Source organism: Manihot esculenta, chromosome 13 (assembly GCF_001659605.2).
Source record: "Manihot esculenta cultivar AM560-2 chromosome 13, M.esculenta_v8, whole genome shotgun sequence".
Taxonomy (NCBI): domain Eukaryota; kingdom Viridiplantae; phylum Streptophyta; class Magnoliopsida; order Malpighiales; family Euphorbiaceae; genus Manihot; species Manihot esculenta.
In genome coordinates this window covers 33,388,936-33,416,704 of record NC_035173.2, presented here as the reverse complement: position 1 = coordinate 33,416,704, position 27,769 = coordinate 33,388,936, and the positions used below count along the sequence as shown (strand labels likewise).

Here is a 27,769-nt window from a genome sequence, read left to right as displayed (position 1 = left end):
CGTAATAAATTATATAAATATATATATATATATATATATATTTTCTCAATCGTCTAATCCATTAAAAAAAAATAAGAAGAAGAAGAAAATTGAAAATATGGACGCATGTAGATGTACCTTCAAGAAAAAGTTGGCATGATTTCACTGTGAATAATGGTGGATGGGCAGGCTTCCATCCCTGCGTCCTCAGCAAGAGTGCGCATCTTTTTTCTTTTTTTTCTTTTTTCCCTAAATATATAGACTCTAAATTTTACAAAAATAATCGATTCATGTATTGACTTTATCATTATTAATTTTTTTATACTTAATATTTATAAAATTATAATTATTTAATTATTATATGTAATTTAAAATTTTAATAATTATATTTTATAAAATTATTTTAATAATTTTAATAATTATATTTTATAAAATTATTTTAATAATTTTAATAATTATATTTTAATAATTTAGGACAACTAATTAACTTTGTCTTCTATATTGTCTTACTATAACCTAACAATATATTCTTACAAAGTTTAATCCTATGATGATACAGCAACATGCTCTGACATTTATATTTTCTTTATATAAAAATATAAAAATCAAAATATTCTATTTAAAATTTTTTAAAATTTATACTCACCTATTTAGGTTAAGTGCATCTGAATAAATTTGAGAGATCTCATATTTTACCCTTTTAATCTTTAATTTTTAATTAAAAAAATTTAAATTTAAATACACATAGAATAGAATAGAATGTTTTTAGAATAAGATTTTAAAAAATTTTTTCAATTTCATTTCACTAAAATTAGTGGATTGATAATATTTTTTCTTAAAAATTTAAAAATATCATGTAAAATTTTTATGTTTTGCTAGATAATAAAAATTATTAAGATTTAAAAATTATAAAAAATTATATTCCTCTATTTTATTATTTTATTATTTTAAAATTATTATTTATTTTTTAAATTATAATATATAAATTGTTTATTATAATTTTATTTTATTTTTAAAATTATATTTTTAAAATTATGTTTGAAACGGCAACGGCTAGTCTACCACCGTACCATCATTCCACACCTTATCTTTATGAATGAGTTGGCTTTAATTGCCTTTTACAAATTAAATTATTCACAATAAAATATTTAAATCAAAAGCTTAACTTTTGTTAATAATAATTATTACCGCAATTATTAAGAATAATTCCCCTCATCCCATCTTTCACAATTAAATTAAACGAAGCAAAATTATTATTTATGCTATTATTTATTTATATAAAATATTAATTTTTATTTTAAAGATACATAAATTAATTTTATATTTTTATTTTATTTACTTTAATTTTTCTTCAGTCATTTTAAATGTTAGTTTGAATGGTCATTATATTTTTGGGATGCTAATAGTTGCCTTTTGTGGTTCTTGGTTTTGGGCTGGTCAGGGCAGCACGTTTACCAGCGGTGAACGGTAATCAGCCATGCCCAAGCAATTTTGAGCGTTATCTTTTGAATTATTTGATTTTAGCTGATTTAATTTTGTTTGATTTAGTTTATTTTAATTTGATTTTGTCTGATTTTATTTTATTTTTTTAATTTTTAAAATAGTCTTTATACTCTTTGTAAATAGTTCACCGAACTTTGTAAAATATAAATATAGTATCTTAGTAAATAAAAAACTATTTTTATAAAAAATTAAATTTTATTTTATTAATATTATGCTTGAATTAAAAATAAATTAAATTTAAATTTTAAAATATATTAATTTAAATTCTTTAAAATTCAGTCTTGTTGAATTCATTTACGTCACTAATAATTTCATTTTTTTTTCAACTGCTGAATTGTTTAAAGTTTCTAATAATAAAATTCAGAAAGCTAACACACAAATACTAAAAATAAATTAAATAAAAGTAAAAAAATTATGAAAGTGTTTTCAAAATAAAATAATAAAATAAATAATTTCATTAAATTAAATTAAAAAAATTATATTCTCTTCAACGAAGAAAACTAAATGTACTTTTAATATTAAAAATGCATGTTACAATTAATACCGTGTTTGAATGGGGTGAGAAAAGTATAAATAAGGAAATATCAGAAAAGGTAAAAAATAGTCAAAAATAGAAAAAACAAAAAATTTGAAGTAATTGTCTCGTTTCTTCCTTCTTACACCTAAGTAGGCTGAGCATTCGGTCGGTTTAGTTTAAAATCAAATTGAATTGAATAAATTAAAATTTTAATATTTATAAAAATCGAATCTAATTGATTTTGGTCAAAAATCAAATCGAACTGAATAAATTGAAATTTTAGTATTTATGAAAATCGAATCGAATTGATTTTGATCAAAAATCAAATCGAACTAAATCAATTTGATTCGGTTCGATTCAGTTCGATTTAATCAGTTTCGATTTTTAATAATTTTTTTATTTTTTACACTTTATTTTTAGTTTTTTAAAATTTAATTAAAATATTTTAATTTTAATATAATTCAATTTTTCTATATTATTAAAAATAACATATTATTATCACTCATTAATTCGGTTCGATTTTTTTAATTTTTTTCTGATCAAAATCGAATCGAACCGAAATAATTGAAATTTCTAAAATTAAAAATCAAATCGAATCAAATTGAATAAAAAATCTAATCAAATTTTAAAATTAATTTAATTTAATTAATTTTTTCAGTTTAAACCGAATAATGCTCATCCCCACCCGAATTAAGGATAGTAAAAAAATTCGCATTGAAGTTTATTTGGACATTCCTCACTTCTACTTAAACGGCAAGTATTTATGAGAAATACTAACAAAAGTTACAATATTTTTTTTATTTAATAAATAACATAATAATTAATAATTAATTAAAAATAAAAAAATAATAATGAATATAATAAATATATTTTATTTTTTCACTAAAAATTAAAATATATTTTATTTAATAAAAAGGAAAGTATTGTACCGTTGTTAACATTTTTTAATTTTTATATATTTTCCTTCCTCTTGCTTACCGTCTTATTTTTTCTTCGCCTCAAACCAAACATGGCATAAAGATTTTTTTTATTTCATATATAAAAAAATATTTACTAGCATGTAAATTTAATTTCCTTCTCCTACAAATAATTTAGAAAATTGTGTCGGTTCTGAGAGATAAGGAGGAGTCCCATAAGAAGCAATAGGATTTTGAATGGAACCCACAAAATATTTTTCCGAGTAATCCCTTGCTTTGAAGGGTCCAATTTTGTACACATTGCTTCCATGGATGCCTCTTCCTACACCTACTGCTCCTTTTGCTTATGTTTATTTCTTTAATATTAATAACGGAGGATTTCGATTCCAATTATAGATTATTTTTATCTAAATTTTTATTTTCATTCCATTTAAATTAATTTGACGGTCCTAGTTTTGTAATTTAAAATAATAATTTTTTAATTATATTAAATTAAAGGGGAAAATGAAAAATAATCCAAATTAAATTGGATTAGTTTTATTAAAAGCGTGAATTCGGACAAATTAGGGAAGAAATAAGCCTCTAAATTCCAATGGGCCCCAAAAATTTCTCCATCTGACCGAATCACTGCCTTGTCATCATGACCCACGCCCTACTTTCAACGCGTGTGTATATAAATAACTTTAATATTTATTAATATTTAATAAAATTTTATAACTTTAAAATGAATATAATTAAAAAATTAATAAAATAAATTATTTTATTAAATATTAATAAATATTCGGTGAGTTTAAAACTCGTCAAAGTCTGCCAACACTATAAATTAATTAAAATTTAATAATGTGACATTAATTACAATCATATTTAATAATCAAATATTTGTATCTAAGGAATCAGTTTCATTTAATGAACACTAATTTAATAATATTAAAATTATACTAGAATTTCAAATTTAATTTTAATTTAAGTTAAAGCATCAACGATGGGCCCACATTTTAACATAGAATTTACTAATTACCGTTATATAAAAAATATACTTCACAAATGAATATTTTACACTTACTTAATATATTATTTTCAATTAATTTAATAGATAATTTATTCAAATTTACTTGTGAAAATAGTATTTGATAATTCTTTAAAAATTAGAGTAACAGCGCTGTGATCTCAACATGCAAAAGTCAAATTCTATTTTTTATTATTATTGTTTTTTATATACAAAGGAACGGAAAGCATTTAATTTACCAGGGCCTCCATAAATACTATATTTTCATTTACGTTCTCTCTCTCACGTGATTTCAGATTAAAATTACACTCCTATAAATATATATCATTTTAGACTATTTGAAAAAAAAATTACTTTAAAAATTTTCAAAAAAAATCTAAAAATTAATTTATCATTAGACTTTATTTATTTAATTAATAAAATAATTTATTTTTGTTATTTAATTATAATAAGAATATAGTGGGATTTATTTATAGAAAGTCAGTAATAAAATTTTTAAAATTTAGAGAAAGACTTTTAAAAATTTAATTGTTTGAGTGCTCTATTGAAAAAATTTCTATAAACACATATATAATTATAATTTACAAAATTTAATTTCTGCATAAAAATTATACTCCTATAATAATAAAAAATAAAAAATAATTAATTTAATTTAATTTGAAGAAAGATTGTTAAATAAAAACTAAGGATGGCCTACATGAATAAAAATTAGAATTGTTGAAGAAATCTAGAAAGGAAAGAGACCAACGTTAACGAGAAGAGCAGCGGCCAACGCCCGTCACTCACTTCTCTCTTCGGTTCTTAATAAATCAAATGTCATATGTCTTAAATGGAACGTTGTTTTTCACGAGGCCTAAAATCAATATTAGCTCCTAAATCCAGTCTCCTTGTCTTTGGCATCTTCTGCTCTGCTTTCTCTGCCTTGGTTTTCAAGATGGCTTTGATGGGTAGCAGTACTACTACATTCTGAGAAAGAGAGAGAGAGAGAGAGAGAGAGAGAGAGCTCTATGCCTTTATAATTTGTACTATTTCTTTTTTACTTTGTTCTTTATTTGTTCTTCTGTGTTCTTCTCTCTAGCTCCTGGAAGCGTTGCAATGGCTGAATATATCTGTTGGTTCAGCAAGGTGCTTATTCTTTCTTTCTTCTTTGTTGTGTTTTTTCGGTTTTTCTCTTGGAAGATTGGAAATTTTTTTTATCTGGGCTTGGATAATGATTTTTTCCTTATCTGCCGCTTGTAGTTTTACTGCAGAAAAAGCTTTTTTTTTTTTTCTTCAACTGTTGTTCCAGTTTTGTGGTAGATTGATGGGTTATGGAAGATAAGGTCAAGGGGGTGTACAGAACAATGCTTTGTGCAGCGCTTTGCCTATTCTGATCTGGGTTCTATTCTGTTGTCCATTAGATTCCTGAGCTGATTTCTAGCTTATTCTTCCTAAATCCCCTATGTATTTGTTTCCCTCTATAAATTCCAGGCTCTATGGTTTTTTCTTTCTTCCTGGTCCCTGGTGGTGCACTGTGGTTCTGGGTTTATAGTTGCTGGACTTCTATAAGGAGACTCTACTTCTTTAATTGTCCACTTAGATAATGCATTTTCAGTTTTCTTTCCTAAATTTCTTCTTAAATTTATTTGGCAAGCTTCTTCCCCACCCCCCTCTTTCCTTTCTGTGAATAACATGGCTATTTCTCGTGTTTTACAGGATACTATAATCATAAAACCTCCTAAGAAATCTCCCATTTTGTTAAGGATGATTGTTCTAGTATTTGCCATGGTCTGTGGTGTTTTTATCTGCTCAGTGTGTTTGAAGCAGATAAGTACCCATAGTAAAATTAAGATTGAAGATATTCAAGTCATTGAGAGGCCATTTTCTGACAACCCACCAACACAAATGAGAATTCCTATTATGCATTTCCCACATCCTGAAACTTTTAGCAGGTATTCACAATTTCTGTTTTGTTTTTGAATTTGGACTTGACTCTGATTGGGATTGAGTAGTGATTTTGTGTACTTTCAGGGCTGAATGTGTGCATAATCCTGTCAGATACTTTGCAATACTATCAATGCAAAGATCAGGGAGTGGATGGTTTGAGACATTGTTAAATAGTCATGTCAATGTAAGCTCAAATGGAGAAATATTCTCTGTTTTGGATAGGAGGAGAAATGCTTCATCAATTATAAAGACTCTTGACAAACTATACAATTTGGATTGGTTCACTAGTGCTTCTAAGAATGAATGTTCAGCTGCAGTTGGCTTCAAGTGGATGCTTAATCAGGTAACTGAAATATTCCAATGAAGGCTAAATATGATTACATTTTTATTTGAACTTTTCAGCTTTGTGGCTACTAAAGGATTTATGGCATTGGAGGTGAAATGATGGATTTACTAGATTTTCCCCAAATATCCTGAGTATGAAATCAAAGCATCCTAGTGATTCCGTTAAAAGGGTGCTATTTGCACTTAGAAAACAATTTTAGTTTCAAATAAATTAAAAATAAGTTTCTTTTTGCCCATGAATTTTAAATATGAGCTAAGTAGACAGTTGTCTCTTTCTTTTTCACTCTTAAATAGACAAAGTCACTCCCATAAACGACTGAATATTGTTTTTATTGTGGTCATATTTATGTCCAATTTGTTGTAGTTGATAGAGGCGTATTGCCAGGTTCATCTTTTTGTTATATATAGTTGCACCTTGTTTCTGGTAACAATGAGACCAATAAGACTGAGATTTAGAGACAACTGGTACAGTGGTTCATTTTCATGTAACACTTGTGAATCTCTTTGCTAAACTGTGAAAATCTCTGTTGAAACTTGGCCTCTTGTTTCAACTGAAAGGCATTGCTTTACAATAAGCTATGCTCATCAAAACATATGAGTAGCAGTTTTTATATATTGTTTTCATTAGGAGGATTGTCATCTCTTTGTATTTTGACTCCAATATTGGTTCATGGGTATCAGCTGATTCCTGGTAGGGATTCTCTGCCGCTTCCAACTGTTCTTAATCCATACAATGTGTCATACTAGGCAGAATCTGGAAAGAAAAAATGATTTTTGGATATAGTGAGATTTTCAGGCTTCTTGTCTTGTCTATGGGTTTGTGGTTGTTATAGGGAGGGCCCTGCAAGACCACTTGGTATTTTTAGCGACAAAGGTCACTATCCCTTCATTTGGTATTGATTCAGTTTGTAAGAAAAAAAATTTAAATGAATTCTTGCAAAATTATGCAAGATTTGAACTTTTTTTAGAACAATTTTTTTTAAAGTTAAAAAAAAAAAATTGAATTCTGAACTTCAAACAAGAAAATCTTTATAAAAAAGAAAAATCAATTGAATTGAATTCCTACAAAATCCTTGATTCCAAATGGAGGGTATAAGTTGGCAGCGTCACTACTGCCAATTCCCTCATGGGTAGCATTTAATTTTTGAGGTTAGATCTCATGTGTAGCATTGAACAAAAAGTATTGTTAATTTTTTTTTCATTATTAACTAATTGAAAAGCAGGAAATTTTTATTGCTTCGTTTGGGTAAACATTGTCTTATGGGCACAGCCTATTAGTGGCTGAATGTTGTTTTCTAAAGTATTTTTCTTTGTGCTGTCCTAATGGCTTCAACTTAATGTCAATTTTTTTTTGAAAAAAAGTCCTTCCTTAGGGTGGGAGGGAATTGGTAGGGTATATAAGGAACTTGAGTAACCTTATGCAGGATAAATAGAATGTCAGGTAGAAGAAACTTCTGTTTGTGGTCTATTATGGGGGCTTTGCAGGATTATCCGTATAAATTCTTTTGTTATACTGGGAAAGAGGCTAAGACACCACCTCTTATGGCTTATGCAGGGATTGATTGAGAACCATGAAGCTGTTGTAGAATACTTCAATGCTAGGGGTGTATCTGCACTATTTTTGCTCCGAAGAAACCTACTGCGCCGGATGGTTTCAGTTCTTTCTAATTCCTATGATCGACATGCTAAGTTATTGAATGGAACGCACAAGTCTCATGTTCATTCAGCAGAAGAGGTCAGTATTTCCCATCATTCCTCTCAACTCTCTTACTCTTTCATTTACACATATGATCTTGAACTTTTCGTCATAATTTGTTTCAGGCTGAAGCCCTTTCAAAATACAAGCCTACAATCAATTCCACATTGTTAGTAGCTGATCTAAAGAAGATGGAGATAATGGCTGCCAGGGCTTTAGAATACTTCAACAGCACACGCCATATTGTTTTGTACTATGAAGATCTGGTAAAAAACTGCACGGTAAGTTATTATGAGTATCTCTCATGAAATCCTGAAGAAATTGTCACTTCAAGAATTATAGCTTTTAACGACAAAAAAAATAACAACTCAATGACCTAATCACATTCTGCATTATTTTCATATTTGCTGAGCAATAATCGTGCTTTTCTAGGTTTCATGAAGTTGTGTATGTTGATAATGATTCTGAACTGCAAGTTTCCAATTTACATTTTCTTACATGCTGCAGAAACTAAAGGATGTTCAAGAATTTCTGGGGCTTCCATATATGGAATTAACGAGTCGACAGGTAAAAATACATAAAGGTCCATTATCCGATCATATTGAGAACTGGGAAGATGTCAACAAGACACTAGCAGGCACAGAGTATGAGAATTTTCTCAAAGCTGACTATTAAAATTGTCCAAGTCTGCTAACACGTGGAATGGTGCTGTGAATACTGCTTCAACTAATTTGTTGCAGAGGTTCTTAAGCTTGCAACTTTCAAGGGGTCTGGTTGCTGTGAATACTGCCGCAAACTAATTGCCTCCAAAGGCTTCCGTGAAGAACTCCAGTTTGTTGCGGGGTTATCTAGGCGATAACCAAGCTGACAGTTTTGTTTTTTGCCTTTCTATGACAACTCTCCGTTGACCCGAAACTTTTCTTTTTCTCAATCATCTCCTTGTCGATCATATGGACAAAATGTACATGTCAGTTAATTAATTTCAAGAAAGATGTGAGAAATTTCGCAGCATTATCTATCTTCTTTTGCTGAGTGAACAATGTAAAATATGCCAGTATTGTATGATCAAATTGTCAGCAGCTGCTATACTTGAACAAATATGCTGAGATAGAGGAATATCATATTCACTCGAATGTCTACAAAACTTACCCATCGAAATAATTTTCAATGAAACACTGCGTAGACAATAAGCATTTTCCTTTCTGGAGGGAAAGAGCGTAGACAATAAAGAGCGAAAGATAAGAACCTCGGCATGGATAATGATTCTGAGGCCCAGAGGAGCTTGCAACAGTTTCTCAATAAATCCTGTTGAAGAAACTATTCAGCCCAGTTTGCTTCAGATATTTGGACCTGAAATACCTACGTCCATGTCCATCCTTAGAAACCATGACCATTAATGGCTCTAACTCCGTCACGTAAAGAATTGAAAGAGCCCAAAGCATTAGGATCTATCCCACCTTAAATGTCGGGTGAGATAAAATTGGTCATGGAATTTATACAACTCTTAAAAGAGGGAGTCTGTAGAGTAGACAAATACCATCTTTCACATTATTTCTGCTTCAAGTATAATTAATTATTGATATAAGAGAATTTATTATTATTATTATATATAAATGATATAATAAATTAAATTTATATAATTTTTTAAAAAATTATTATTTAATTGGAAACTCACTAGTTTGACTCATAATTTTAAAAAATATATTAAAATATCTCTAAAATTTTTAAAGTCTACTTATTAGTTACTTTATTATTTTTAGCTACTAAAATTATAATAAAAAGTCTAAATCACCCTCAATGTGGAGGGATTTTGATATTTTTACTAAACTAAAAGATGAATTAATAATAAGCAGATTAAGGGATAAAACTAATTTTAATATTTTAAAAATATTTTAATATATTTTTAAAAACAAAGTGATCAACCAATGAATTTTTTTATATTATAGAAATTAAATAGTAAATTTTTTTAAAATTCATTTGTTTCACATAAAATATTTTTAAAAAAATACTTTTTTCGTATTTTCTTACATTCCGAGCACTCAAAAAATTTAGTAAATGGAAAATATTTTTCAATAAGTCATTTTAAGTAAATTAACTTTCTCTTAAAAAAAGTAATTTTTTATATATTGACATTTTTATTTTTTATTTAGGAAATAATGATATTTTTATTAATGTATTTATATATAAATTTTTTAATAAATTTTATTTTTTAAATTAAAATTAAATAAAGAAAAATAAGTTATCTCATTAAATTTTTTAAAAAATATTTTTTACGAGTTATTTTCATGAAACAAGCTTCTTAAATTTTTTTTAGTTTGTAGCCTTTTGGGCAAGTGTTACCTACACTACAAGCACTGCACCAAATGATCATACCAAATAGTTTTGATCGTAAAAACACTCTATTAAATAATGATTTTCATATATTATAAATAATATATATACTCTCATTCATATTTGGCACTCATTAATTTGGTAAAATACTCATAATGTAGGCAAGGATTTTCTAGATTTTATCCTAGGTCTAGATATGTTGTAATGAAATACCACATCAAATGTTGTCTTAATACATTACATGCATGAATCATTTCCACTTGTGTGGCCACATTCATCCAATTTCTTAATTTGCTATATACATGACTTTCTTCATTTCTTTTTCTTTGTTTTTTTTTTTTGGAAAAGAAAAGCTGCCCAATATCTTTTTCCTGAATCCCAGCTGAAAAGTCTTTCACTTCATTGATTCTAACATGAGTTTAAAAAAATACATACAAGAGCTCCAACTCATAGAAAATTTCAAGCACAGCCCATGTTGAAGCATCTTTCTTAGATTAGTGGAATATATTAAAACCGAAACAACTATTCGAAGGGGTATGTAGTTTCTGGCCGCTAGAAACTCAGAGAGCTAAAGCTGCAAGCACTGCACACTGGAGGCTTCTGGTTGGCAGGAGATTACCTTTTGCTTCTTAAAAAAATTCAAGAAAAACAAAGGAAAAGGCAGCTAGTCTCGTGACTGCAAAACATTAAAAATCTATGGGAACTGAGAATTAAGGAACAATTAAGAAGAAAAAACCAAGACACAAAGTGTTGGAAATCTGAATGGTGGGACATAGTAAGATACATAAGTAAATATAGTATACCAAGTTGTCCTCCACATTAGTTGTAGTTCTTCCCAGTTGTGGCCTTCAAGTTTTTGAAGATATAGAATTTGGATTACTGAGTTGTATCATGCCAGACAAAGTTGATTATGTGCATGTGTGAATGTAACACATATTCTTTATTTAGGTTAAGCATATTCTATAAATTTCCATTTAAAACTATACAAATTTACTGTTTTTGCATGTGGAATGCTAATTGTTGACAGACTATCCTAGTATTCTAGATACCCTAACCCTAATATATTATATTGAAAAAAAAATTGATTTCTTTTTTTTTTTTTTGAAATATAATTAGCGCAATATGTTGAAATATATTTTAAAAGATGGATAGAATAACTAAATTGTCATGTAATATTTGGGAATTCTTTAATAAATTTTCAAAATATAAATTTAAACTCTTAATATTTTTTTTTTCTTCTAAAGATGAGGGGAAATGATGTGTTTAGAAAATAAAATAAAAAAATCAAACACACGTATATAATTTTTTTTAGAAAAAAATAATTTAGATTAAGATTATATAAATCTGAATAAAAATCATAATGCGTTCTGAGTTGAACGTAAAACGTTATGCATTTATACTTTGGGTTGATGAAGAATTGGTCTACTTAAGATTCCCTTAGTTTCATACAAATGCATGCAGAATATCCTCAAATATGCTTTTTACTCGTGCAAGCACATACAGTTTATGCCCTTATACAAGTCCCGAGAGTTTAAGCACCTTTGCCTCAAAATTTAACGGCGTGTGCATGTAAATTTGCCTAATTTATTTGTATCATAAATAAAAAAGAATGAATAATGGGAAACGAAAAATAATTTATATTTGAAAAATATTTTTTTATAAAAAATATTTTTTAATGAGATAATTAATTTTTCATTACTTAATTTTTTAGTTTTAAATTAGGTATTGGATTTATAGTTGCAGCTCTCAAAAATATTATTCTTAAGAATTGAATTTAAGTTCTTCTTTTAGAGCATAGCGGGACTTATTATTACACTCAGTACTTATTAATTAATTTATAAATGTTATATAATGATATAGCACATGATGGTGTATATGATGCATGCATGAGTATAATCTCCTCCTCTATAAATACCGAAGGGCAGGGAGTAGTGTTTGCACCAAGTTGATTGCTTAGTTTACTCTAGTACTATCGTGCACAAAACTGAGCAAATTGGTGCACAAAACCCTTGTGTCTCTCATCCCTCAAAATTTCCTAGTCTCTTGCTAGCCATATGGCCCAAACAAACTTATTCTTTGCCTGTGTTTTCTTTATGCTCATTTTCTCCCAAGGACTTCAGTCCGTAGATGGAAAAAGGCACTTGAAGCTTGAGAGAAAACACAAACTCTCAAAGCTCCAAATCTCTAATAAGTTCGAAAAAGAAGAGAAAAATTTTATTCATAAGCATAACGTGCATGGTGATAATGACTCAGATGTAGAACTGCCTCAACCAGCATCTTTTGTTCCAGCCGATGCGGTTGTTGTTGGCGAGCCTCAATCGTCACCCCCACCCCCAGCTCATGTGGACGACTTCAGGCCCACTGCCCCAGGCCACAGTCCTGGCGTTGGACATTCCATTCAAAACTAGGGCAACTTTCTTCTCTAGTTCTCAATCTCATTGGCCATTTGAGTAGTGTTAGGTAAAAAACCTAGCTAGCTAGAAGTGAGTTAGCGTAGTGGGTTTCATTGTTGTTTTCAGCTTCTTTAGGATTGAGCATGTGTCTAGCTAGTAGTAGCTTTCAGTCTTCCCAATGAGATAAAATGAAATAAAATGTGTACTTTGTCGTGTTCATTTTGATTCATCGTTGTGCATTGTAAATATGCTTTCAATTCAATAATGGAGTTTCAGTTTATTTTACTATTGCAGCTGTTTCTAGATCGTAATGTCTTCAAATACTGTTTTTTACTTTGGTTATGCCATTATTATCTTCGTTGTTCATAATTGTTTCCAGGTTTTGGTTTCATAAGTTTGGTTCTCGTAATTGAGGGTCTCCTTTCGCGATATAAGCAGTTTTTTGCAACTTTGCATGTTGGATCTATGGGTGTAAAACTGCAAGGCTTGGTTTGCATGAAGAGAGGTCTGCTTACATGTTTGACGCTGATCGATGTCTCAGGGATATTCAACGTCAAACTAAGTCTGGTTCCCAACAGTTGCATGAAATTAAGAAAACAATTAAAAAAAATGTCTCAATCTTTTAAAAAATAATTAAAAAAAAAAACAGTTCTCTCATCTTTATAGAAAAGTTCATACAATTGCTTATTCGATTGTATCATCTCTTAATGATTTTCATAAATTGTGAAACCCTAATCTGTGAGAATTGATTATAGTGGTTAGACCTATATATTACATTTTTAAATTTTTTTAAGAGAAATATTATTAAAAGGAAAATTATAAATTTTAAAATAATTAAACCAACATAAAATAAAACCCAATAAACCAAATAAACCCTAATACTGTGTCGTAATGCTTACATACTGCGTGCATCCATCATCTTTTTGTATTTTTTTTTTAATTAAACCTAAAGTTTATTAACCTAAAAAAAGTTTATTAAATAAGAAAGCCAATATCTTGGACAGTTGGGATTCGACAGCAACGTGGGAGATCTTTTGTCCTGGCAGGCACGTTAATTATAGTTTTTTTTTTTCTTTTTGAAATAAAAAGAGCTCAAAGCTCAACTAGCACGTTAAGTTATAGTTTAATAAGCACTAAGAAGGAGAAAGACCTGTGCACTACAGCCTAGCAAATGCTCTTTGTTGTCTAATAAAATTTTAATTAGAAAAATTAATTTAAGATTCAGTGGGTGGAGGCCCTGTGGGGACTTCCCCGAGTTGAGGAGCCAACCACACAACTCCTTTGTAAGGTTCTTTGTTTAAATATTAATTAATTCCAATCTATAGGGTTCCTTCAAAAAATAAAAATTCCAATCTGTGGGGAGGGAGAGGATGCCCTGCACTAGTTTGGACTTCATCATTATTGTCTTATTTGACTTCATTGATCAAAACAAGAATAATAAATTTATATATATATATATATTATTTGAGACAAACTGGAATGGTAGGTCAAGGAGATCTCAAATGGGTTGGTGGTAAGCTATTTAATTATAAATATGAATGGTGGATTTGACTTGAATTTTCGAATTTGGACCATGCTTTTTTTATTCAACCATAATGGCTAGTGGTTGTACTAGAATCCAGATTCCATTACATTCTTAATCAATGTATTTTTCTTAATTTTCTTATATTTTTTAAATATAATTAAATTTTTATAATTCATGTTTAATTATTAAATTTTATATCGACTTTTAAAATAAAAATAATATAAAAGTTTTAGACATTATTTTTTTTAAATAATTTTTTTGTTAAGATAATATAATCCAAATTTAATATGATATCAGAGATTTCTATTTAATATTAGACTTTTTATAAATATTAGTATAGTTTTGAACGTGAAGGGTGTATTGAATGGAACAGAGATAATATACCTTTTATAAGAGTTTTAGGTATTTATTACTCTTAAATTAGTTTTTGAAATGAGTTATATCCTATCTAAATTTAATATTAATTAATTGAAAAAATTTTAGTTTAAATTTGATTTTTTCACTGTATAATATGAGAAAAATGTATAAATGTATAACTATAAGAGTAATTTATAAAGTAATTTCCGAGGTATGAAAAAAAATAATATATCAATTTCTACCTCTTTACAATTAATAATTTAGTTTTTGAGATTTGATTTCTGTAAGCAAACAAGTTAATTTTTATTATTCACTAGTTAACTTTTTAATTTAAAATAATTTCAGTCCTTAAGATTTTATTTTATTAACAAAGTTGTCGTCCTTAATTACATCTAAATATTATATTTATGTAGTTATTTATTTAATATTTAAATATTTATATATCATAAAATATTAAATAATTTTCATAATTATAATTTTTTTTAAAAAAAGTATAATTAAATTATATATAAAAATACTAAAAATGGCTAATTATTTAAATATTTTTAAACATTAAAAAATAATTAATAACAAAAGATATATTTTATTAAATTCATATTTATTTTATTAAAAAATTTTTATTTGATTTTTTTTTTTGAAAAGAAGAGAAATATCATTAACTCAAAACGATTAAAGAAACTATATGAAGAGGAGGGACATAAACCTAAACTTCTTGACCTGACTCAGAATGGGCCGATGTTGCTAGAACATGAGCGACATCATTCGCAGATCTGTAAATAAAACTAAATCTTACTTTTTCATAACTGGATAGAAACAATTTACAATCTTGAACCAAAAGACCAAAAGGTGATAAATCATCTAACGAAGCATTGTTAATGGACACAACAAGAACCTGAGTATCCGATTCGAAAAGAATTCGATCCCATCCGCACTCTTTAATTCAGCTCAACGCCTCTCGAGATGCCATTACCTTACTATAAGCAGCTGACTTATTTAATATTTATTTAATTGATCATCGAAAAACCATTTATTTATCGTCATACATAATACTATAAGTAATGATGAGATACTGCATTTAAAAATATTATACGAATATTTATTTCAAGAAAATATATGGTTGGAATTTAAATATATTGTATATTATGACTTCCTATGCTAAAGTTAACATTCTATGCACATTTTGAGCATATTCTAGAGCTAATTTGGAGAGAAGCATGCTGATTTTGGTTCGTTTTCGTTTTCCACTAAGACATTGTCTGAATATATTTATACTATTAATTGGAAGACATTATGACATTTCCTATAATGGAGAGATCTTGATTCAGGATTTTGCACTTTATGATTTGTGATAGAAAATAACATGAAGTCGCCGACTCCTAGGAATATTAGAGTCAAACCTATAGATTAATATATTTAAATAAAATTAGCAGAAAAGAAAATTGAGGTCAAAAGCTCCTATACAAGGAGAAGAATTTCAAAAAAAAAAAAAAACCTCAAAAAGCAAAAGTCATATTAATAATTATAATAAATAGTGATTAATTTTCAGTCAAATTTCGGCTGTTGTATGAACCATCCATTAGTAGCCAAATTGCCCTTTTCTTTTTTCCCCTGATAATGGCAGTTGAGAGACTTAGGCCTTATTTTCTTCTTTCTAAGTGTGGGCTCATAGTGGATTTACTGCTCCTTCCTTGAAAATATTTGTTTAGATACACAATTGGAGCTGCAATAATTTTTTTTTATATGAATTATTTTCAAAACAATTTTTGCTTACAGTCGATTTAAAATAAATATATTTAACGTATAAATAAATGAATAATATCACTTTATTTTTTAATATGGATTTCACTAGAAAAAAAAACTTTTGTTATTTTCTTTTTTTTTTTTTGTTATTACATACTTCGGTAGCATTTCAAGTCTTTACTTATTTTAATTTAATTATTTAGATATGATTTCTAATTCAATAATATTAAAGTCTTTTTTAACTTTTTAAAAAATTTAATTACAAACTAAAAATCCATTTACTTCAATCTCTAAATTAGAAAATTCAATGAGAGTTAATTTGATATATAATTAGAAGAAAAGCAAAACCAAAGACTAATTTATTTCTTTATGTTAGCCACTAGAAAGGAATCTTTGGCATTCAGTGGCCATAATCATTTGAAGGCTATTTAGCCGGAGAAAAACCATAACGTGATCAGCCAGTTAAAGAAAGAGAAAATTATTTACAAATTTAACCATTAATTAACATCCTCTTTCACGGTTGAAACTGAGGTGCAGCCTTACTAGAATGGTCAAACCCAAAACCTATTAGAATTCATTAAGTAAGTTAATTTATTAGCACACCACTCAATCCGTGAAGCAGGCTGGACTGGTTGAGAATCCAGACTTATCAGAAAGGAATTCAGCTTATTTGACGTGACGAGAAGTAGAAGAGTAAGTTCAGTTATACCACGACTCTATTAGCACGAGTACCGAAAGAGAATTAAATGACCGTCTGACGATGGTGGACAAACAGATACGTTCGTACGTAAATGGCACTGTAGTAGGATGACGATTATATATCACTAGAGAACAAGAAAAAAAATAATAAAAAAGAGAAGTATGACCGATCACAGACTAAATTTTCTCATACACACAAAAATTCCATTTCTTTTTGAATATCAAATCATTAACAACGACTCCATCATAGTAAAAAAATTTCACAGGATGGTTGTAATATGGTTTATATTATTTGTCCTCTTTCTATTCAGTTGCATGAATTTTATTTTTATATATGCGCTCTTTTGTATAAAAAATCTTTCATATATATATATATATATATATATATATATATATATATATATATATATATATATATATATATATATATATTCTTATCAGGTTTTTTTCATATATAAGCAAAATTCAATGTCATGCAACTTTTTTTCGAATTAACAATTAATAATATTTTTTAATCAAAAAATTATTATTATATATATGCATTTCTCTTGAATTTGCTAACCGAAACAAGTTGTAAGTTTTTGCGTAGAGACCATCAAATTTAATAATATTCAATCTATAAGTGGAGAGGACAACAAATCCCTATCATTTTGGTGGTTCTTGTGGTGGTGGGGAATGCCAAATTTGCCAAACTCTCTAGCTAGGGTTATATATTAATACTATGCTATTGCTAACAGATCTTCAGCCCTATTCATCAAAGGATTTCATTACCCCTCACCGTATACCCCAACGCTAAAAAGCAACATTTCAGCACAATGAAAGGTCATGGTCACGGTCATTCTTCCTATGAACTATTTAACAATACATTTTTTTTCAAGTGATCTTTGTGCTTTTTGCTTTAGGCTTTCCATGGGAAAAGAATGTTTAATTTTATAACAATCTTTTCATAAGTCAAATGAAATCGTGTGATTTGACGACTATATTAATTATCTCACCCATATCTCCCTACTACCTCTAATTTTTTAAAATTTTTATTTAATCTTTATATAATATTTATGAGCAATTATGAAATCAACTAATAGCTCTAATTTTTTATATTTTGAAAATTGACAAACTTATTTAAATCTTTGATACTTGAAATATACTATTGTGAAATAAAAGAATAAAAAAAGAAACGACTAACAGCAGCCGCATGCAAAATTTGGAGGAAGATCTCCATGAAAGTCAAGCTTAAGAGGACCCCTTTAACATACAAACCGTCCATATTGATATTCATCTTCCTATTCCACGAATTTATTTTATTAAAATTAATAGTTAGCGGTGATAAATTTACAGAAGCTTACAGATACAGTACTATCTTCTGCCTATAAATACCATCTGGAACCCAGTAACCATGCATCCATCTTCTTGGCACTGAATCTCAATTATTAGCTCATTCTTACAACTTCTCCTCTGCAGTTATGGCAGAAACTCTAGTTTTATCTAAAAGTGCTGTCTTTCTTCTTGCACTCTGTACTCAAATTCTGTTCACTGATGGAAGGCCAATCAAGTCGTCGATGAACAAGCATGGCAGTGATCATACTGTCAGCTTCCATCAACGTCACATTCCTAATACTGCATTTGGTGATTCTGCAGCATCGAAGGATGATTTCCGGCCAACTTCTCCTGGTGTCAGTCCCGGTGTTGGCCATCCTAGGAAAATTGTAACCGGCTCCAGCCTTGAACATTCTGTTGCAGAATTCAAAGATGATCACAGGCCGACAAAGACGTTAGGGAAGATTAAGGGCTCTGAAACTACACCCTATAGTCACATTCCCCAAGCTGTTGCCAGAAAAGACGAACATATGTCATCTCCTGGGACCACAATTGACTTCAGTGCTTTTGCTGCAGATGCTTTCCGGCCAACTGATCCAGGTAATAGCCCTGGTGTAGGTCATCATTTATCTCAAGAAGAGAGCGATGAAGAGACTGATCCTAAGCCACCCAGAAAAGATTACGGACCCAAACCTGGTCACAGCCAACCAGTTGGCCGAGATATCATTTTCAGCAATCCAAGTAACACAAAGGGTTCTCAACCTGCGTCCTCGAGTCACAATCCTGTTAATGCAGTGCCCCTGACCCCAACTGCCTTCGACGCTTCTGCGGCATCATCCATGGAAGGTTTCAGGCCAACAACTCCCGGTTATAGCCCAGGTGTTGGGCATCCAAATGCAGAGATTAGTAGCTCCAACGTTGAAACTTCTGTTACAAGATTCGAAGATGATCATCGACCCACACAGCCAGGTCACAGCCCAGGAGTCGGCCATGCCTATCTCGAAAACAATGCAGAACCAAATCCATAGACTTGTACATGCATCATATATACTTATAATTGGATTTTATTTGGTGCGTAAATTTCTGTAAATTCCCCAACATATAAAATAAAAGGGAGGGTTCAATGCTATATAGAAATGAATCTAATAATTTTTTAAATTAAATATTTTTATCTAAATTTGATAGAAATATTTAATTTAATAATTAGGCTCATTTTTATATTATATAAATTCGATAAATCATTATTGTTATTGTTGTCACTGCTTTAACGGTCTCCGAATTATGGAGGCTGGTTTGTTGTATTCATCTGTAGTTGATTATCTGAAGCTCAAAATAAAATATTTGCATTAATTGCAATTTATCCTTTAATTAAGTAGGTTTAGTATTTTCTATAAATTTTAGTGTATATTTAGTCACGATTTTTTATCCACTAAAATTTTGTCTGTTTAATTTGTTGTAATTCATTTATTTTAAAATAAAATTTTATTTAATAAATTTTATTTGATGCTAAATAATATATTGGATGATATATATTTCAATAATAAATATATTTATACATATATATATATATATTTCTCGAATCACATCACATTAAATATTTAAAAATTATTCAATTTTTTATGAAGATAATAATCTGAAATCACTTAATATTTAAACCGAATTACATGAATTATATTAATTAAATCAATTTCGGATTTTTAATTGGGGATTACGAGAATATTTAATTACTTCTAATTTAGTATATATAAATGCATGCATATACTGTAAGATGAAAGTATATTCCAATAACAATTTGACAGATAAGAATATTAATGTATGAATCACTTACACTCTAAAAGCTGCCTCATAGGCTCGCTTAACAATATATTTTTATAATAATATTTATTTATAAATTTTAATTCATGCTCAGATTAATTAATTAATTACCAAGACAAGAAGAATCTGCATATGTTAAGGGAATTGTGCGAATATTGCTTTTTTGTCAGAAAAAGCAGTGAACTTACCTGACAGATTTAATGAAATTATAATATTAGTTTTATTTTGTAAAATTTTCTCAACATATCCTTCACATAAAAAAAAATTATATTACAAAAATTCCATCATACCGTTGTTTTTGAAAAATAACAATATTTTCTAAAAGGATATGCTCTTAGAAAAATATTACGATAGAATAATTTATTATAGTTTAAAATATAAAAGTTTTATTAATTAAACCAGTTATAATTTAAGTTGAAAAATTAATACTAAATGAACGTATTTTGTGATATAAAGTAATTAGTCTTAAATTTTAAAAAAGATTTAAATCGATTCTAATTTTTACTGTCGATATTCGATAGAGACCCATAATAATTTTTTGAAAATAAAATTTCGATACTTACCACTTTGAAAAGTGTGGCAAGGGTTATAGGTCTGTTATAAATTTTGATATGAAAATTTCATTATTTAAGGGTCAATTTTATATTTTATTTTTTTTAAAATATTTTAGATATTTACATAATTTTACATATTATAATTTTATTTTTATTATAAATAGTATTTCCTCTAAATTTACATTTTAATTTTTGAGAAATTTTAATAAAATATTTTATTTTTTATTTTATTTTCTCTTAACCAAATAATATTATTGATTAAAACTTTGTGTTTTATCACTTTACAACTGAATTGAATAGTTAGGTATATGGTTGGCATGTGAAATATAATCCAGAAAGAGTGTATTGCAGATTACAAGGAGTTGTGTAAAGAAGAGAAAAATTAATTAAAATAATACCAACTTGTTTGGAGTTGGCAGTATAGAAAATAGCCGCAAATCTCCCAAAGCTGTGGATTCACTGGAATCCAAGCCACCTCTATACACTCGAGGCTGGAAGGCTGGAGCCGTCAAAGCCAGTTAAAGTATATTAATTATTAATATCTCTCTGCCTAAAACCAGTTGTAAAATAAAATTTTCCATAAGGGAATCACAAGGAAAGGAGATTGCAGACAAATTGAAGAGTCAAAAGTATTCCATGTGCATGCAGGCACTAGTTTCCACTTGTTCATACACCAACTCTCTTCTTGCTTCGCAAAAAGAGGATAAAGGGAATGTAAACTCAAATTTGAAACGTTATTTAAATTAAAGATATACTTATTACCAAGGCTAGCCCAGTTGGGTCTTTTGTATTATAAAGACACAAAGCCTTGCAAAGGGTAGTCAGTTCTTTTCTCCTTAAATTTAGTTTATGGAATCTTCCTAGAGGTTTGGAATTTTTTATTCCATTAATGAAATTCCTTGTTTTATTTATTCTCGAGAGAGTTTATTGCTATCACATGCTACTACTGCCTTTCAGCTCTTTAAATACCGATGAAAGCAAGTGATTTTGAGCATCTACGGCCTCTCTTAAGCTTGAGTTCAGAAAAGCTTGAAAGCAATTAATCTCAAGCCTTTTTTGAATACTCATAATATGGCCAACAATGTAGATCGCACTTGCTTCTTTTTCTTACTAATGCTATTCTCTTACAATCTTATTTGCATCGAAGGAAGGGAGTTGAAGTGTGTAGGATGCATCAATACTTCTAATCCTGTCAACGGCTGGAAGAGACTCACGAGAATCCCTAGCAGAGGAATAAACACTAATTCAAGTCCAAGCCACATTGACATGCAAGAAAGCTTTGAAACCAATGAAGAATCCATTGATGCTTTTCGACCCACATATCCTGGCCATAGCCCAGGTGTTGGTCATTAATTAATTCCATCCAGAACTGATTAGGGACTACTTTAGTTAATTTCTTTTGCAATGTTCTAAGTGTTTCTTCGAGCTACTAGCTAGTAGAGGATAATGTTGTGATTATGAAATTATGAGTGTTATATATATGCTGCATGTGTTATATTTCTACTTTCTCTTTTTTTTTTTTCTTTAATAGTTTATTAAGTCGGTAATTCAATAATTTTATTTTTTGAAAAATAGAATAATGAAAACATTTTCAAAACACAAATAAGAAGATTTTTTCATAAAAAAATAAATCGAATTCATTTCAATATCTTTTAGATCCACCTAAATATTTTTAACCTTAATAAGTAATAATTAATTAATTTATTTAGAGACTGAAAATTTTATAAGAAAAATTAGATATTCAAATATATATTTAAAAGACGAATATCAATCAATTTTAGATTAGTTTGGTATTGGAGTTGCTAATAATAAGTTGTTTTTCTATTAAAAAAATAGTAAGTTGTTTCATGAGTGTGAATTCCAACTAGAGCAAATGAATAAAAAATAATTAAGATAAAATATAAAATCAGAGGGATATAATAAAATCGATGATTGCTGGGCTACTGGTACACAGATCACAGTCGAGACTTTGTAGGAGGGTTGGGACTAAGACCTATCAGAGCTCACTATACGAGATTGGTTCATTAGCATGCACCCCAGTCCACGATTGAAATAGATCGGACTGACTAGGGCTCGAATTCACTAGAGAAAAACCAAGCTCATCTGATGTGATGGAGAGTAAGGGAGCAGGCTCAGTTATGCTCCGATTCTATCAGCACGAGCGTCAGCAGGAAATTAAATGATCCTGACGAGCCTCTTTACGATAGCAAACTGTAGTAGAATGTTGGTTATGCGTCATTAGAGAATAAAAAAAAATAAAAGAGAAAGGCGTGACTCATTAAAACTAAACTAGATCATCAGAAATAATGTCAATATACTCAAATGAATTGGCCGGTGATTATTAGATTTGTGTAATCTTCAGTTCATATAGTGGAAACATTCAATATATGAAACCTGAGTCCTTGAGAAGTTAGGAGGGATATGTGATTAAAGATAAAGGTATCACTTCTTGAGAGAGAGAGAGAAAAAAAAATCCAATGGCTTGAAATGATTTCATGCCTTTTCATATATTAGGTCTAAGATAAACAATATTATTATTATTTGTGATAAGGAAAATAATATTATTAGAATAATTAAAAATGAAAAAATAAGTTGCATTCCTTTGTTTTTTGATTAAGGAATTTTATAATGGCTTGGCAATCTATTCTCTTTTAGTGCCAGAAATACAATATTTTGCAGCAGGATTCGTTCTGATACTACTTTAAAGCAATTAAGAAGATCAATAATCATTAAAAAAAATCTTCCACCAACACCAAAATGATTTTAGAAATTAAGTTAATTAAATATCAAAACCCTATCAAGTTATATATAGTTCAATTTTTGTTTTCTTGTACTATAATCTTATTTTGTTTTAAATATTTTATTTATTTTAAAATATATAGTATTAGTAAGATTTTAAATTCAAGCTAAATAAAAAAAAATTTGACAACCTTTGGTGGCGAATGACCGCATATGACCTTGCCAACTTTTTAAAGATAGTTTTTAAATAGGGAAAATTAAATAAATAAAATAAGTTAATTAAGCTCTACTAGTAAAGTTAGGTTATATATATATAAATAAATAAATAAGAGTACTATAGTAACCATCCAAATTAATGAACAGTGCAATCATGTTGAAGTGAGGTATAGCTCATGGAACCCTGAAAATTAAAATACTCAATTCATATTAATAAAATTTGATTTCTCGTCACAGATATTTTTTTAATTTAAATTTATTTTAAATTTAATTATAATTATTTAAATAAATTTAAATAAAATATTTAAAAATATTCAAACCCGTTAACCTGGGCGAATTAAGGAGTGGAAGACTCAAATTTCTTCCCTTACTAAAATCCCAGTGGGCAGCCCTTAGAGGTCTCGAAAAGCAGCAGTTCAAGAATCAAAGTCTTTCACATAAAAGAACAAAAAAGATCCAATAGAAAAAGTACCCAGTTGGGCCACACTCAACTCCAAAATTAATTAAATTAATTACTAAGTGTAATAAATAATTATTAACAAAAGAATTAATAGTAATATATAACTGTAGCTATGCATGTGCCACTGGGGCAAACAGAATATAGACAACTAACCAGGAACTCGGATGGTTGTGATTGGGTTCATGAGAGGTAAGGGTTTAAGCCTCAATATGAACCGTTCAATGTCTCTTTTTTTCTCATTCTTCTGTACTCGGAACCAAAACTTGGTGGAATCTTCCCACTAGCCAGGACCCCCACATGCTTTTGTCTTCAACCTTAAACATTATTCACTCTAATTCACAACTCTGCCTGCCCTGCGAAGTCCTAGTATAAATACCACAGTCACAACAATAAGTTTTAGGTCGACATCTAAACCCTTAAGTGTCGCACGTTGTCTCTCTCTTTCACTTGTAGCTCCCCAACTTCAAAAAAAAAAGAAAAAAAGAAAAAAACCTCCATCTCTTTGCTTATGGCAGCCATTAGGGTAATGGGTACTTGCATTTTTCTTCTTGTTTTGATGTTATGCCATGAAGTTTTGGTTGTTGAAGGAAGGCATTTAAAACCTCATAAACTATGCAAGAAATGCTTCAGACTTAGTGATCAAAACTCTTTGAACGTGTCTGAAGATACCCAGAAATTATTGGGTGGTCAAGAGAAGACAAGTAAGATGGATTACGTTGATGATTTTCGACCCACAGAACCAGGTCACAGTCCCGGCGTTGGTCACTCCATCAACAACTAATAAAATTTTTTTATAGATTATCGATCTCTGATTCAATTCACGGCAGAGCACAGGCTACAGGAGGATCAAGAAGCTGGGAAAGTTCTGTTTTCTAACTTTCTTTGGCTAATTTGATGTACATATTAGAGTTATTTTTAATCATCCTTCTCTTTTTCCTTTAAATCTTGCAAAATTTTCTGAGACTCAGGGGAGTGTGGATGATTATCGATTTAGAGTTTGTGTTTTAAACTTGGAGTAATCTCCACCATTCTTTATATTTTCTTTGTTCTTGAGCAATGTGGGACTCCAACATTCCCGTTTAAGTGCAAGTAGAGTGGATTTAAGTTTACAGATTCAGTTATCACTGGTACTGCATGGAGTGACTCATCTAGAGTTTAAGCCTCTATTTCTTTTACTAGCCCATGAATCTACCTGGATCTGGCTCATTGCAGCACTATCTACCATGGTTTTTCAAGTTCTGAAATTAAATGAGTGATTTTATGTTTTTCTCCGATTTATTTGATTCTCATAAATATAATATAAATACTCGCTAAAAATATTTTACTGTTTAGAAGTTTGATACAAATAAAATTTAATTTTAGTTTAATGGATAAAAAAAGAAAATCACAACAACAAAAATATATTAAATTAAAATATATTCCTTATACCTTATCAGAAATTAAATCAAGCAAAAGATTAATAAAATTAAGGATATTAATTATATAAATAAATAAAAATAAAGAAGATAAAAAATTCTAAAAAAGGGGTGTGGAACCAAACATATTTATGGGCTGAGGAGTGAGCAACAAGAATTATTTACAGTCTCTGGCCGCAATTTTTTAGCCTACAAAACATAATATTCCAATATCTTAGGCATGTTTCTGATTCTGTTTAATTGATTCTCAAACTTCTTCCTTTGTTTTGTTTTGTTATTATATGAAAATAATTTTATTTAATTTTTATCTATATAATTATCATATATTTTTTTAATTAATTTTATTTTCAATATAAATATTTAATTAATAGTTATATATTAAACTTATTTTTAATTAAAATTTAAATTTGAAATTTGTCAATTCTTTTTTAAAAAAAAGAAATTGACATCATATATATTCCTTCCATATATATAATGTCCAGTGAAAGAAAAAGCAAATCGATAAGCAACATAATATTTCTCGCATAAATGCAACGCAAGGCACATGACATTCCTTCTTTTCATATTGTCCCCATATCTAAATTACCATTTAACCTCATTTTTAGTAATTTTTTCTTTTGAAATGGAGATTAGGATCGAGAGAGTAGAACCTGAATTCTGTCAGATTTATTTAAATATACTTATTATCAGATTAAATCGGTAAGTATTTTTTCATAATTTTTTAAAATTCACTTTTTAAAAAAGTTATTTAAAAATAATTTAATTGTTTTAATAGGAAAATATTTTTCATTATTTAAAATTTTTAAATTTTTAAATATTAAAAAATATAGCCTATTAATTAAGGCATTAATTATTATAATTAATAATAGTAATGAAAAATTAAAGCTTTGACCTTACTAATGAATCTACAGAGTTAATATTCAGCATATACTAAAGAGATCTCTCTGTCATAAAGCTCTCTTCTTTAATTTCTTTACTTGAATTAGTAAAATGAAAGAGTGTAAAGCAAAGGGGAAAGAGAAAATTAACCAAAAATAATATTATACATAAAATATCAAAGGAATTAAAGAGCATAGAGACATGTATAGTGGTCGTTAAGTTAGTTTAAGAAGAAAAGAAATATTAGATTTTTTAATTAAATTATTAATAAAAAATTAATTTCTATTTATGGGGTTTTTGGTGTTATTTGGGGACAAGGCCTCATGGGTTCTAATATAAAATCACCAAGTTGAAGCATGCGCCGTTTATAGTGTGTTTTCGTTTATTATTTATTAGTTATTGTTAATTATTTAATTAAGAGATTCATTTTCTCCTTTTTTTTAACATAATAATTATTGAATTAATTTCTATTTATGGGATTTTTCTTATTTCCTCATTTCACTTCCATTTTTATAGATTTTCATGAATAGTCTTAAGAATTTTATTCAATATAAGTTATATAGTAAAGTACAATTATTTTTATTTTGATATAAAAGAAGTTGCAAGTTTTTTTAATAAATTCATCAAACTAAAAGTCCAATTTAATTTCTATTAATTTATGGGAAATTATTAAATCTTAAAAACAATCTTAAAATAGTTAAGTGAAATAAATAATAATGTAGTTAATTCAAGAAGTAATAGTGGCATATATGTCTCTGCAATCTGTGGTATTGGCAATTTTTGCTTGAGATTTGCCCAACTCATGTATACCTTTTAAATATGGAATTGCATCATATCAACCCAGATATTGATTATCAAGGTATAATCTCACCTAACATCATCAAATCTCCATCTACTTCATAACAAAAGAATTCCTCATTCTAGAAGAATGATTGATTTTTTATATATGAACTTTAATTAGGTCCTTTCATTCACATATTGTTTGAATATTTTTTCAATGTTTTCCACTAACTCTTAATATCATTATAGATTCATAAACATGCACACCCATTTGTCCATTAAGGAAGTGAGAGACTATGGTTAATTAATTAAATAAAATTTCAATACCAAGCTTCATTGTTAGATAATTTATTTTTTTATCATACTAAGAATACATTGTTTTAATTGCCTAAATCATATGATTTTTTTTTCTCCCAGTACATTTACATCACATATTTATGATTTTATTGCAATTTTGTTTTATGTATATGTAAGTTACAGAATGAATTAAAAAAATTATAATGTTTTTAAATAAATTTTCTTTATAAACATTTAGAAGAAAACATATGCTATGGTTTCTGGGCTGGTTTTGCCTATGTAGGCCACTAGGCCTAGACCTATCTCCAAAAATTTTGGATCAAGTTGGTGGGCTTTTGGTGACAGGCTAACTTAGATTTTGAAATC

At 28.5% G+C, this 27,769-nt stretch overlaps 1 protein-coding gene across 2 annotated transcripts; it reads left to right on the top strand.

Annotated features, from left to right (window-relative positions):
• The first annotated feature begins 4,710 nt into the window (after positions 1-4,710).
• On the top strand, positions 4,711-8,900 carry LOC110629496. Of its 2 annotated transcripts, none has more exons than XM_021776485.2 (6): positions 4,711-5,047; positions 5,618-5,853; positions 5,933-6,191; positions 7,749-7,928; positions 8,015-8,170; positions 8,397-8,900. In XM_021776485.2, the coding sequence occupies exons 1-6, from the start codon at positions 5,018-5,020 to the stop codon at positions 8,562-8,564; spliced, it is 1,029 nt and encodes a 342-aa protein (XP_021632177.1). In that variant the 5' UTR covers positions 4,711-5,017; the 3' UTR covers positions 8,565-8,900. The 2 variants fall into 2 exon arrangements, with proteins under 2 accessions (XP_021632177.1, XP_043805201.1); XM_043949266.1 differs by having other exon boundaries at positions 5,393-5,853.
• Positions 8,901-27,769: the final 18,869 nt, after the last annotated feature.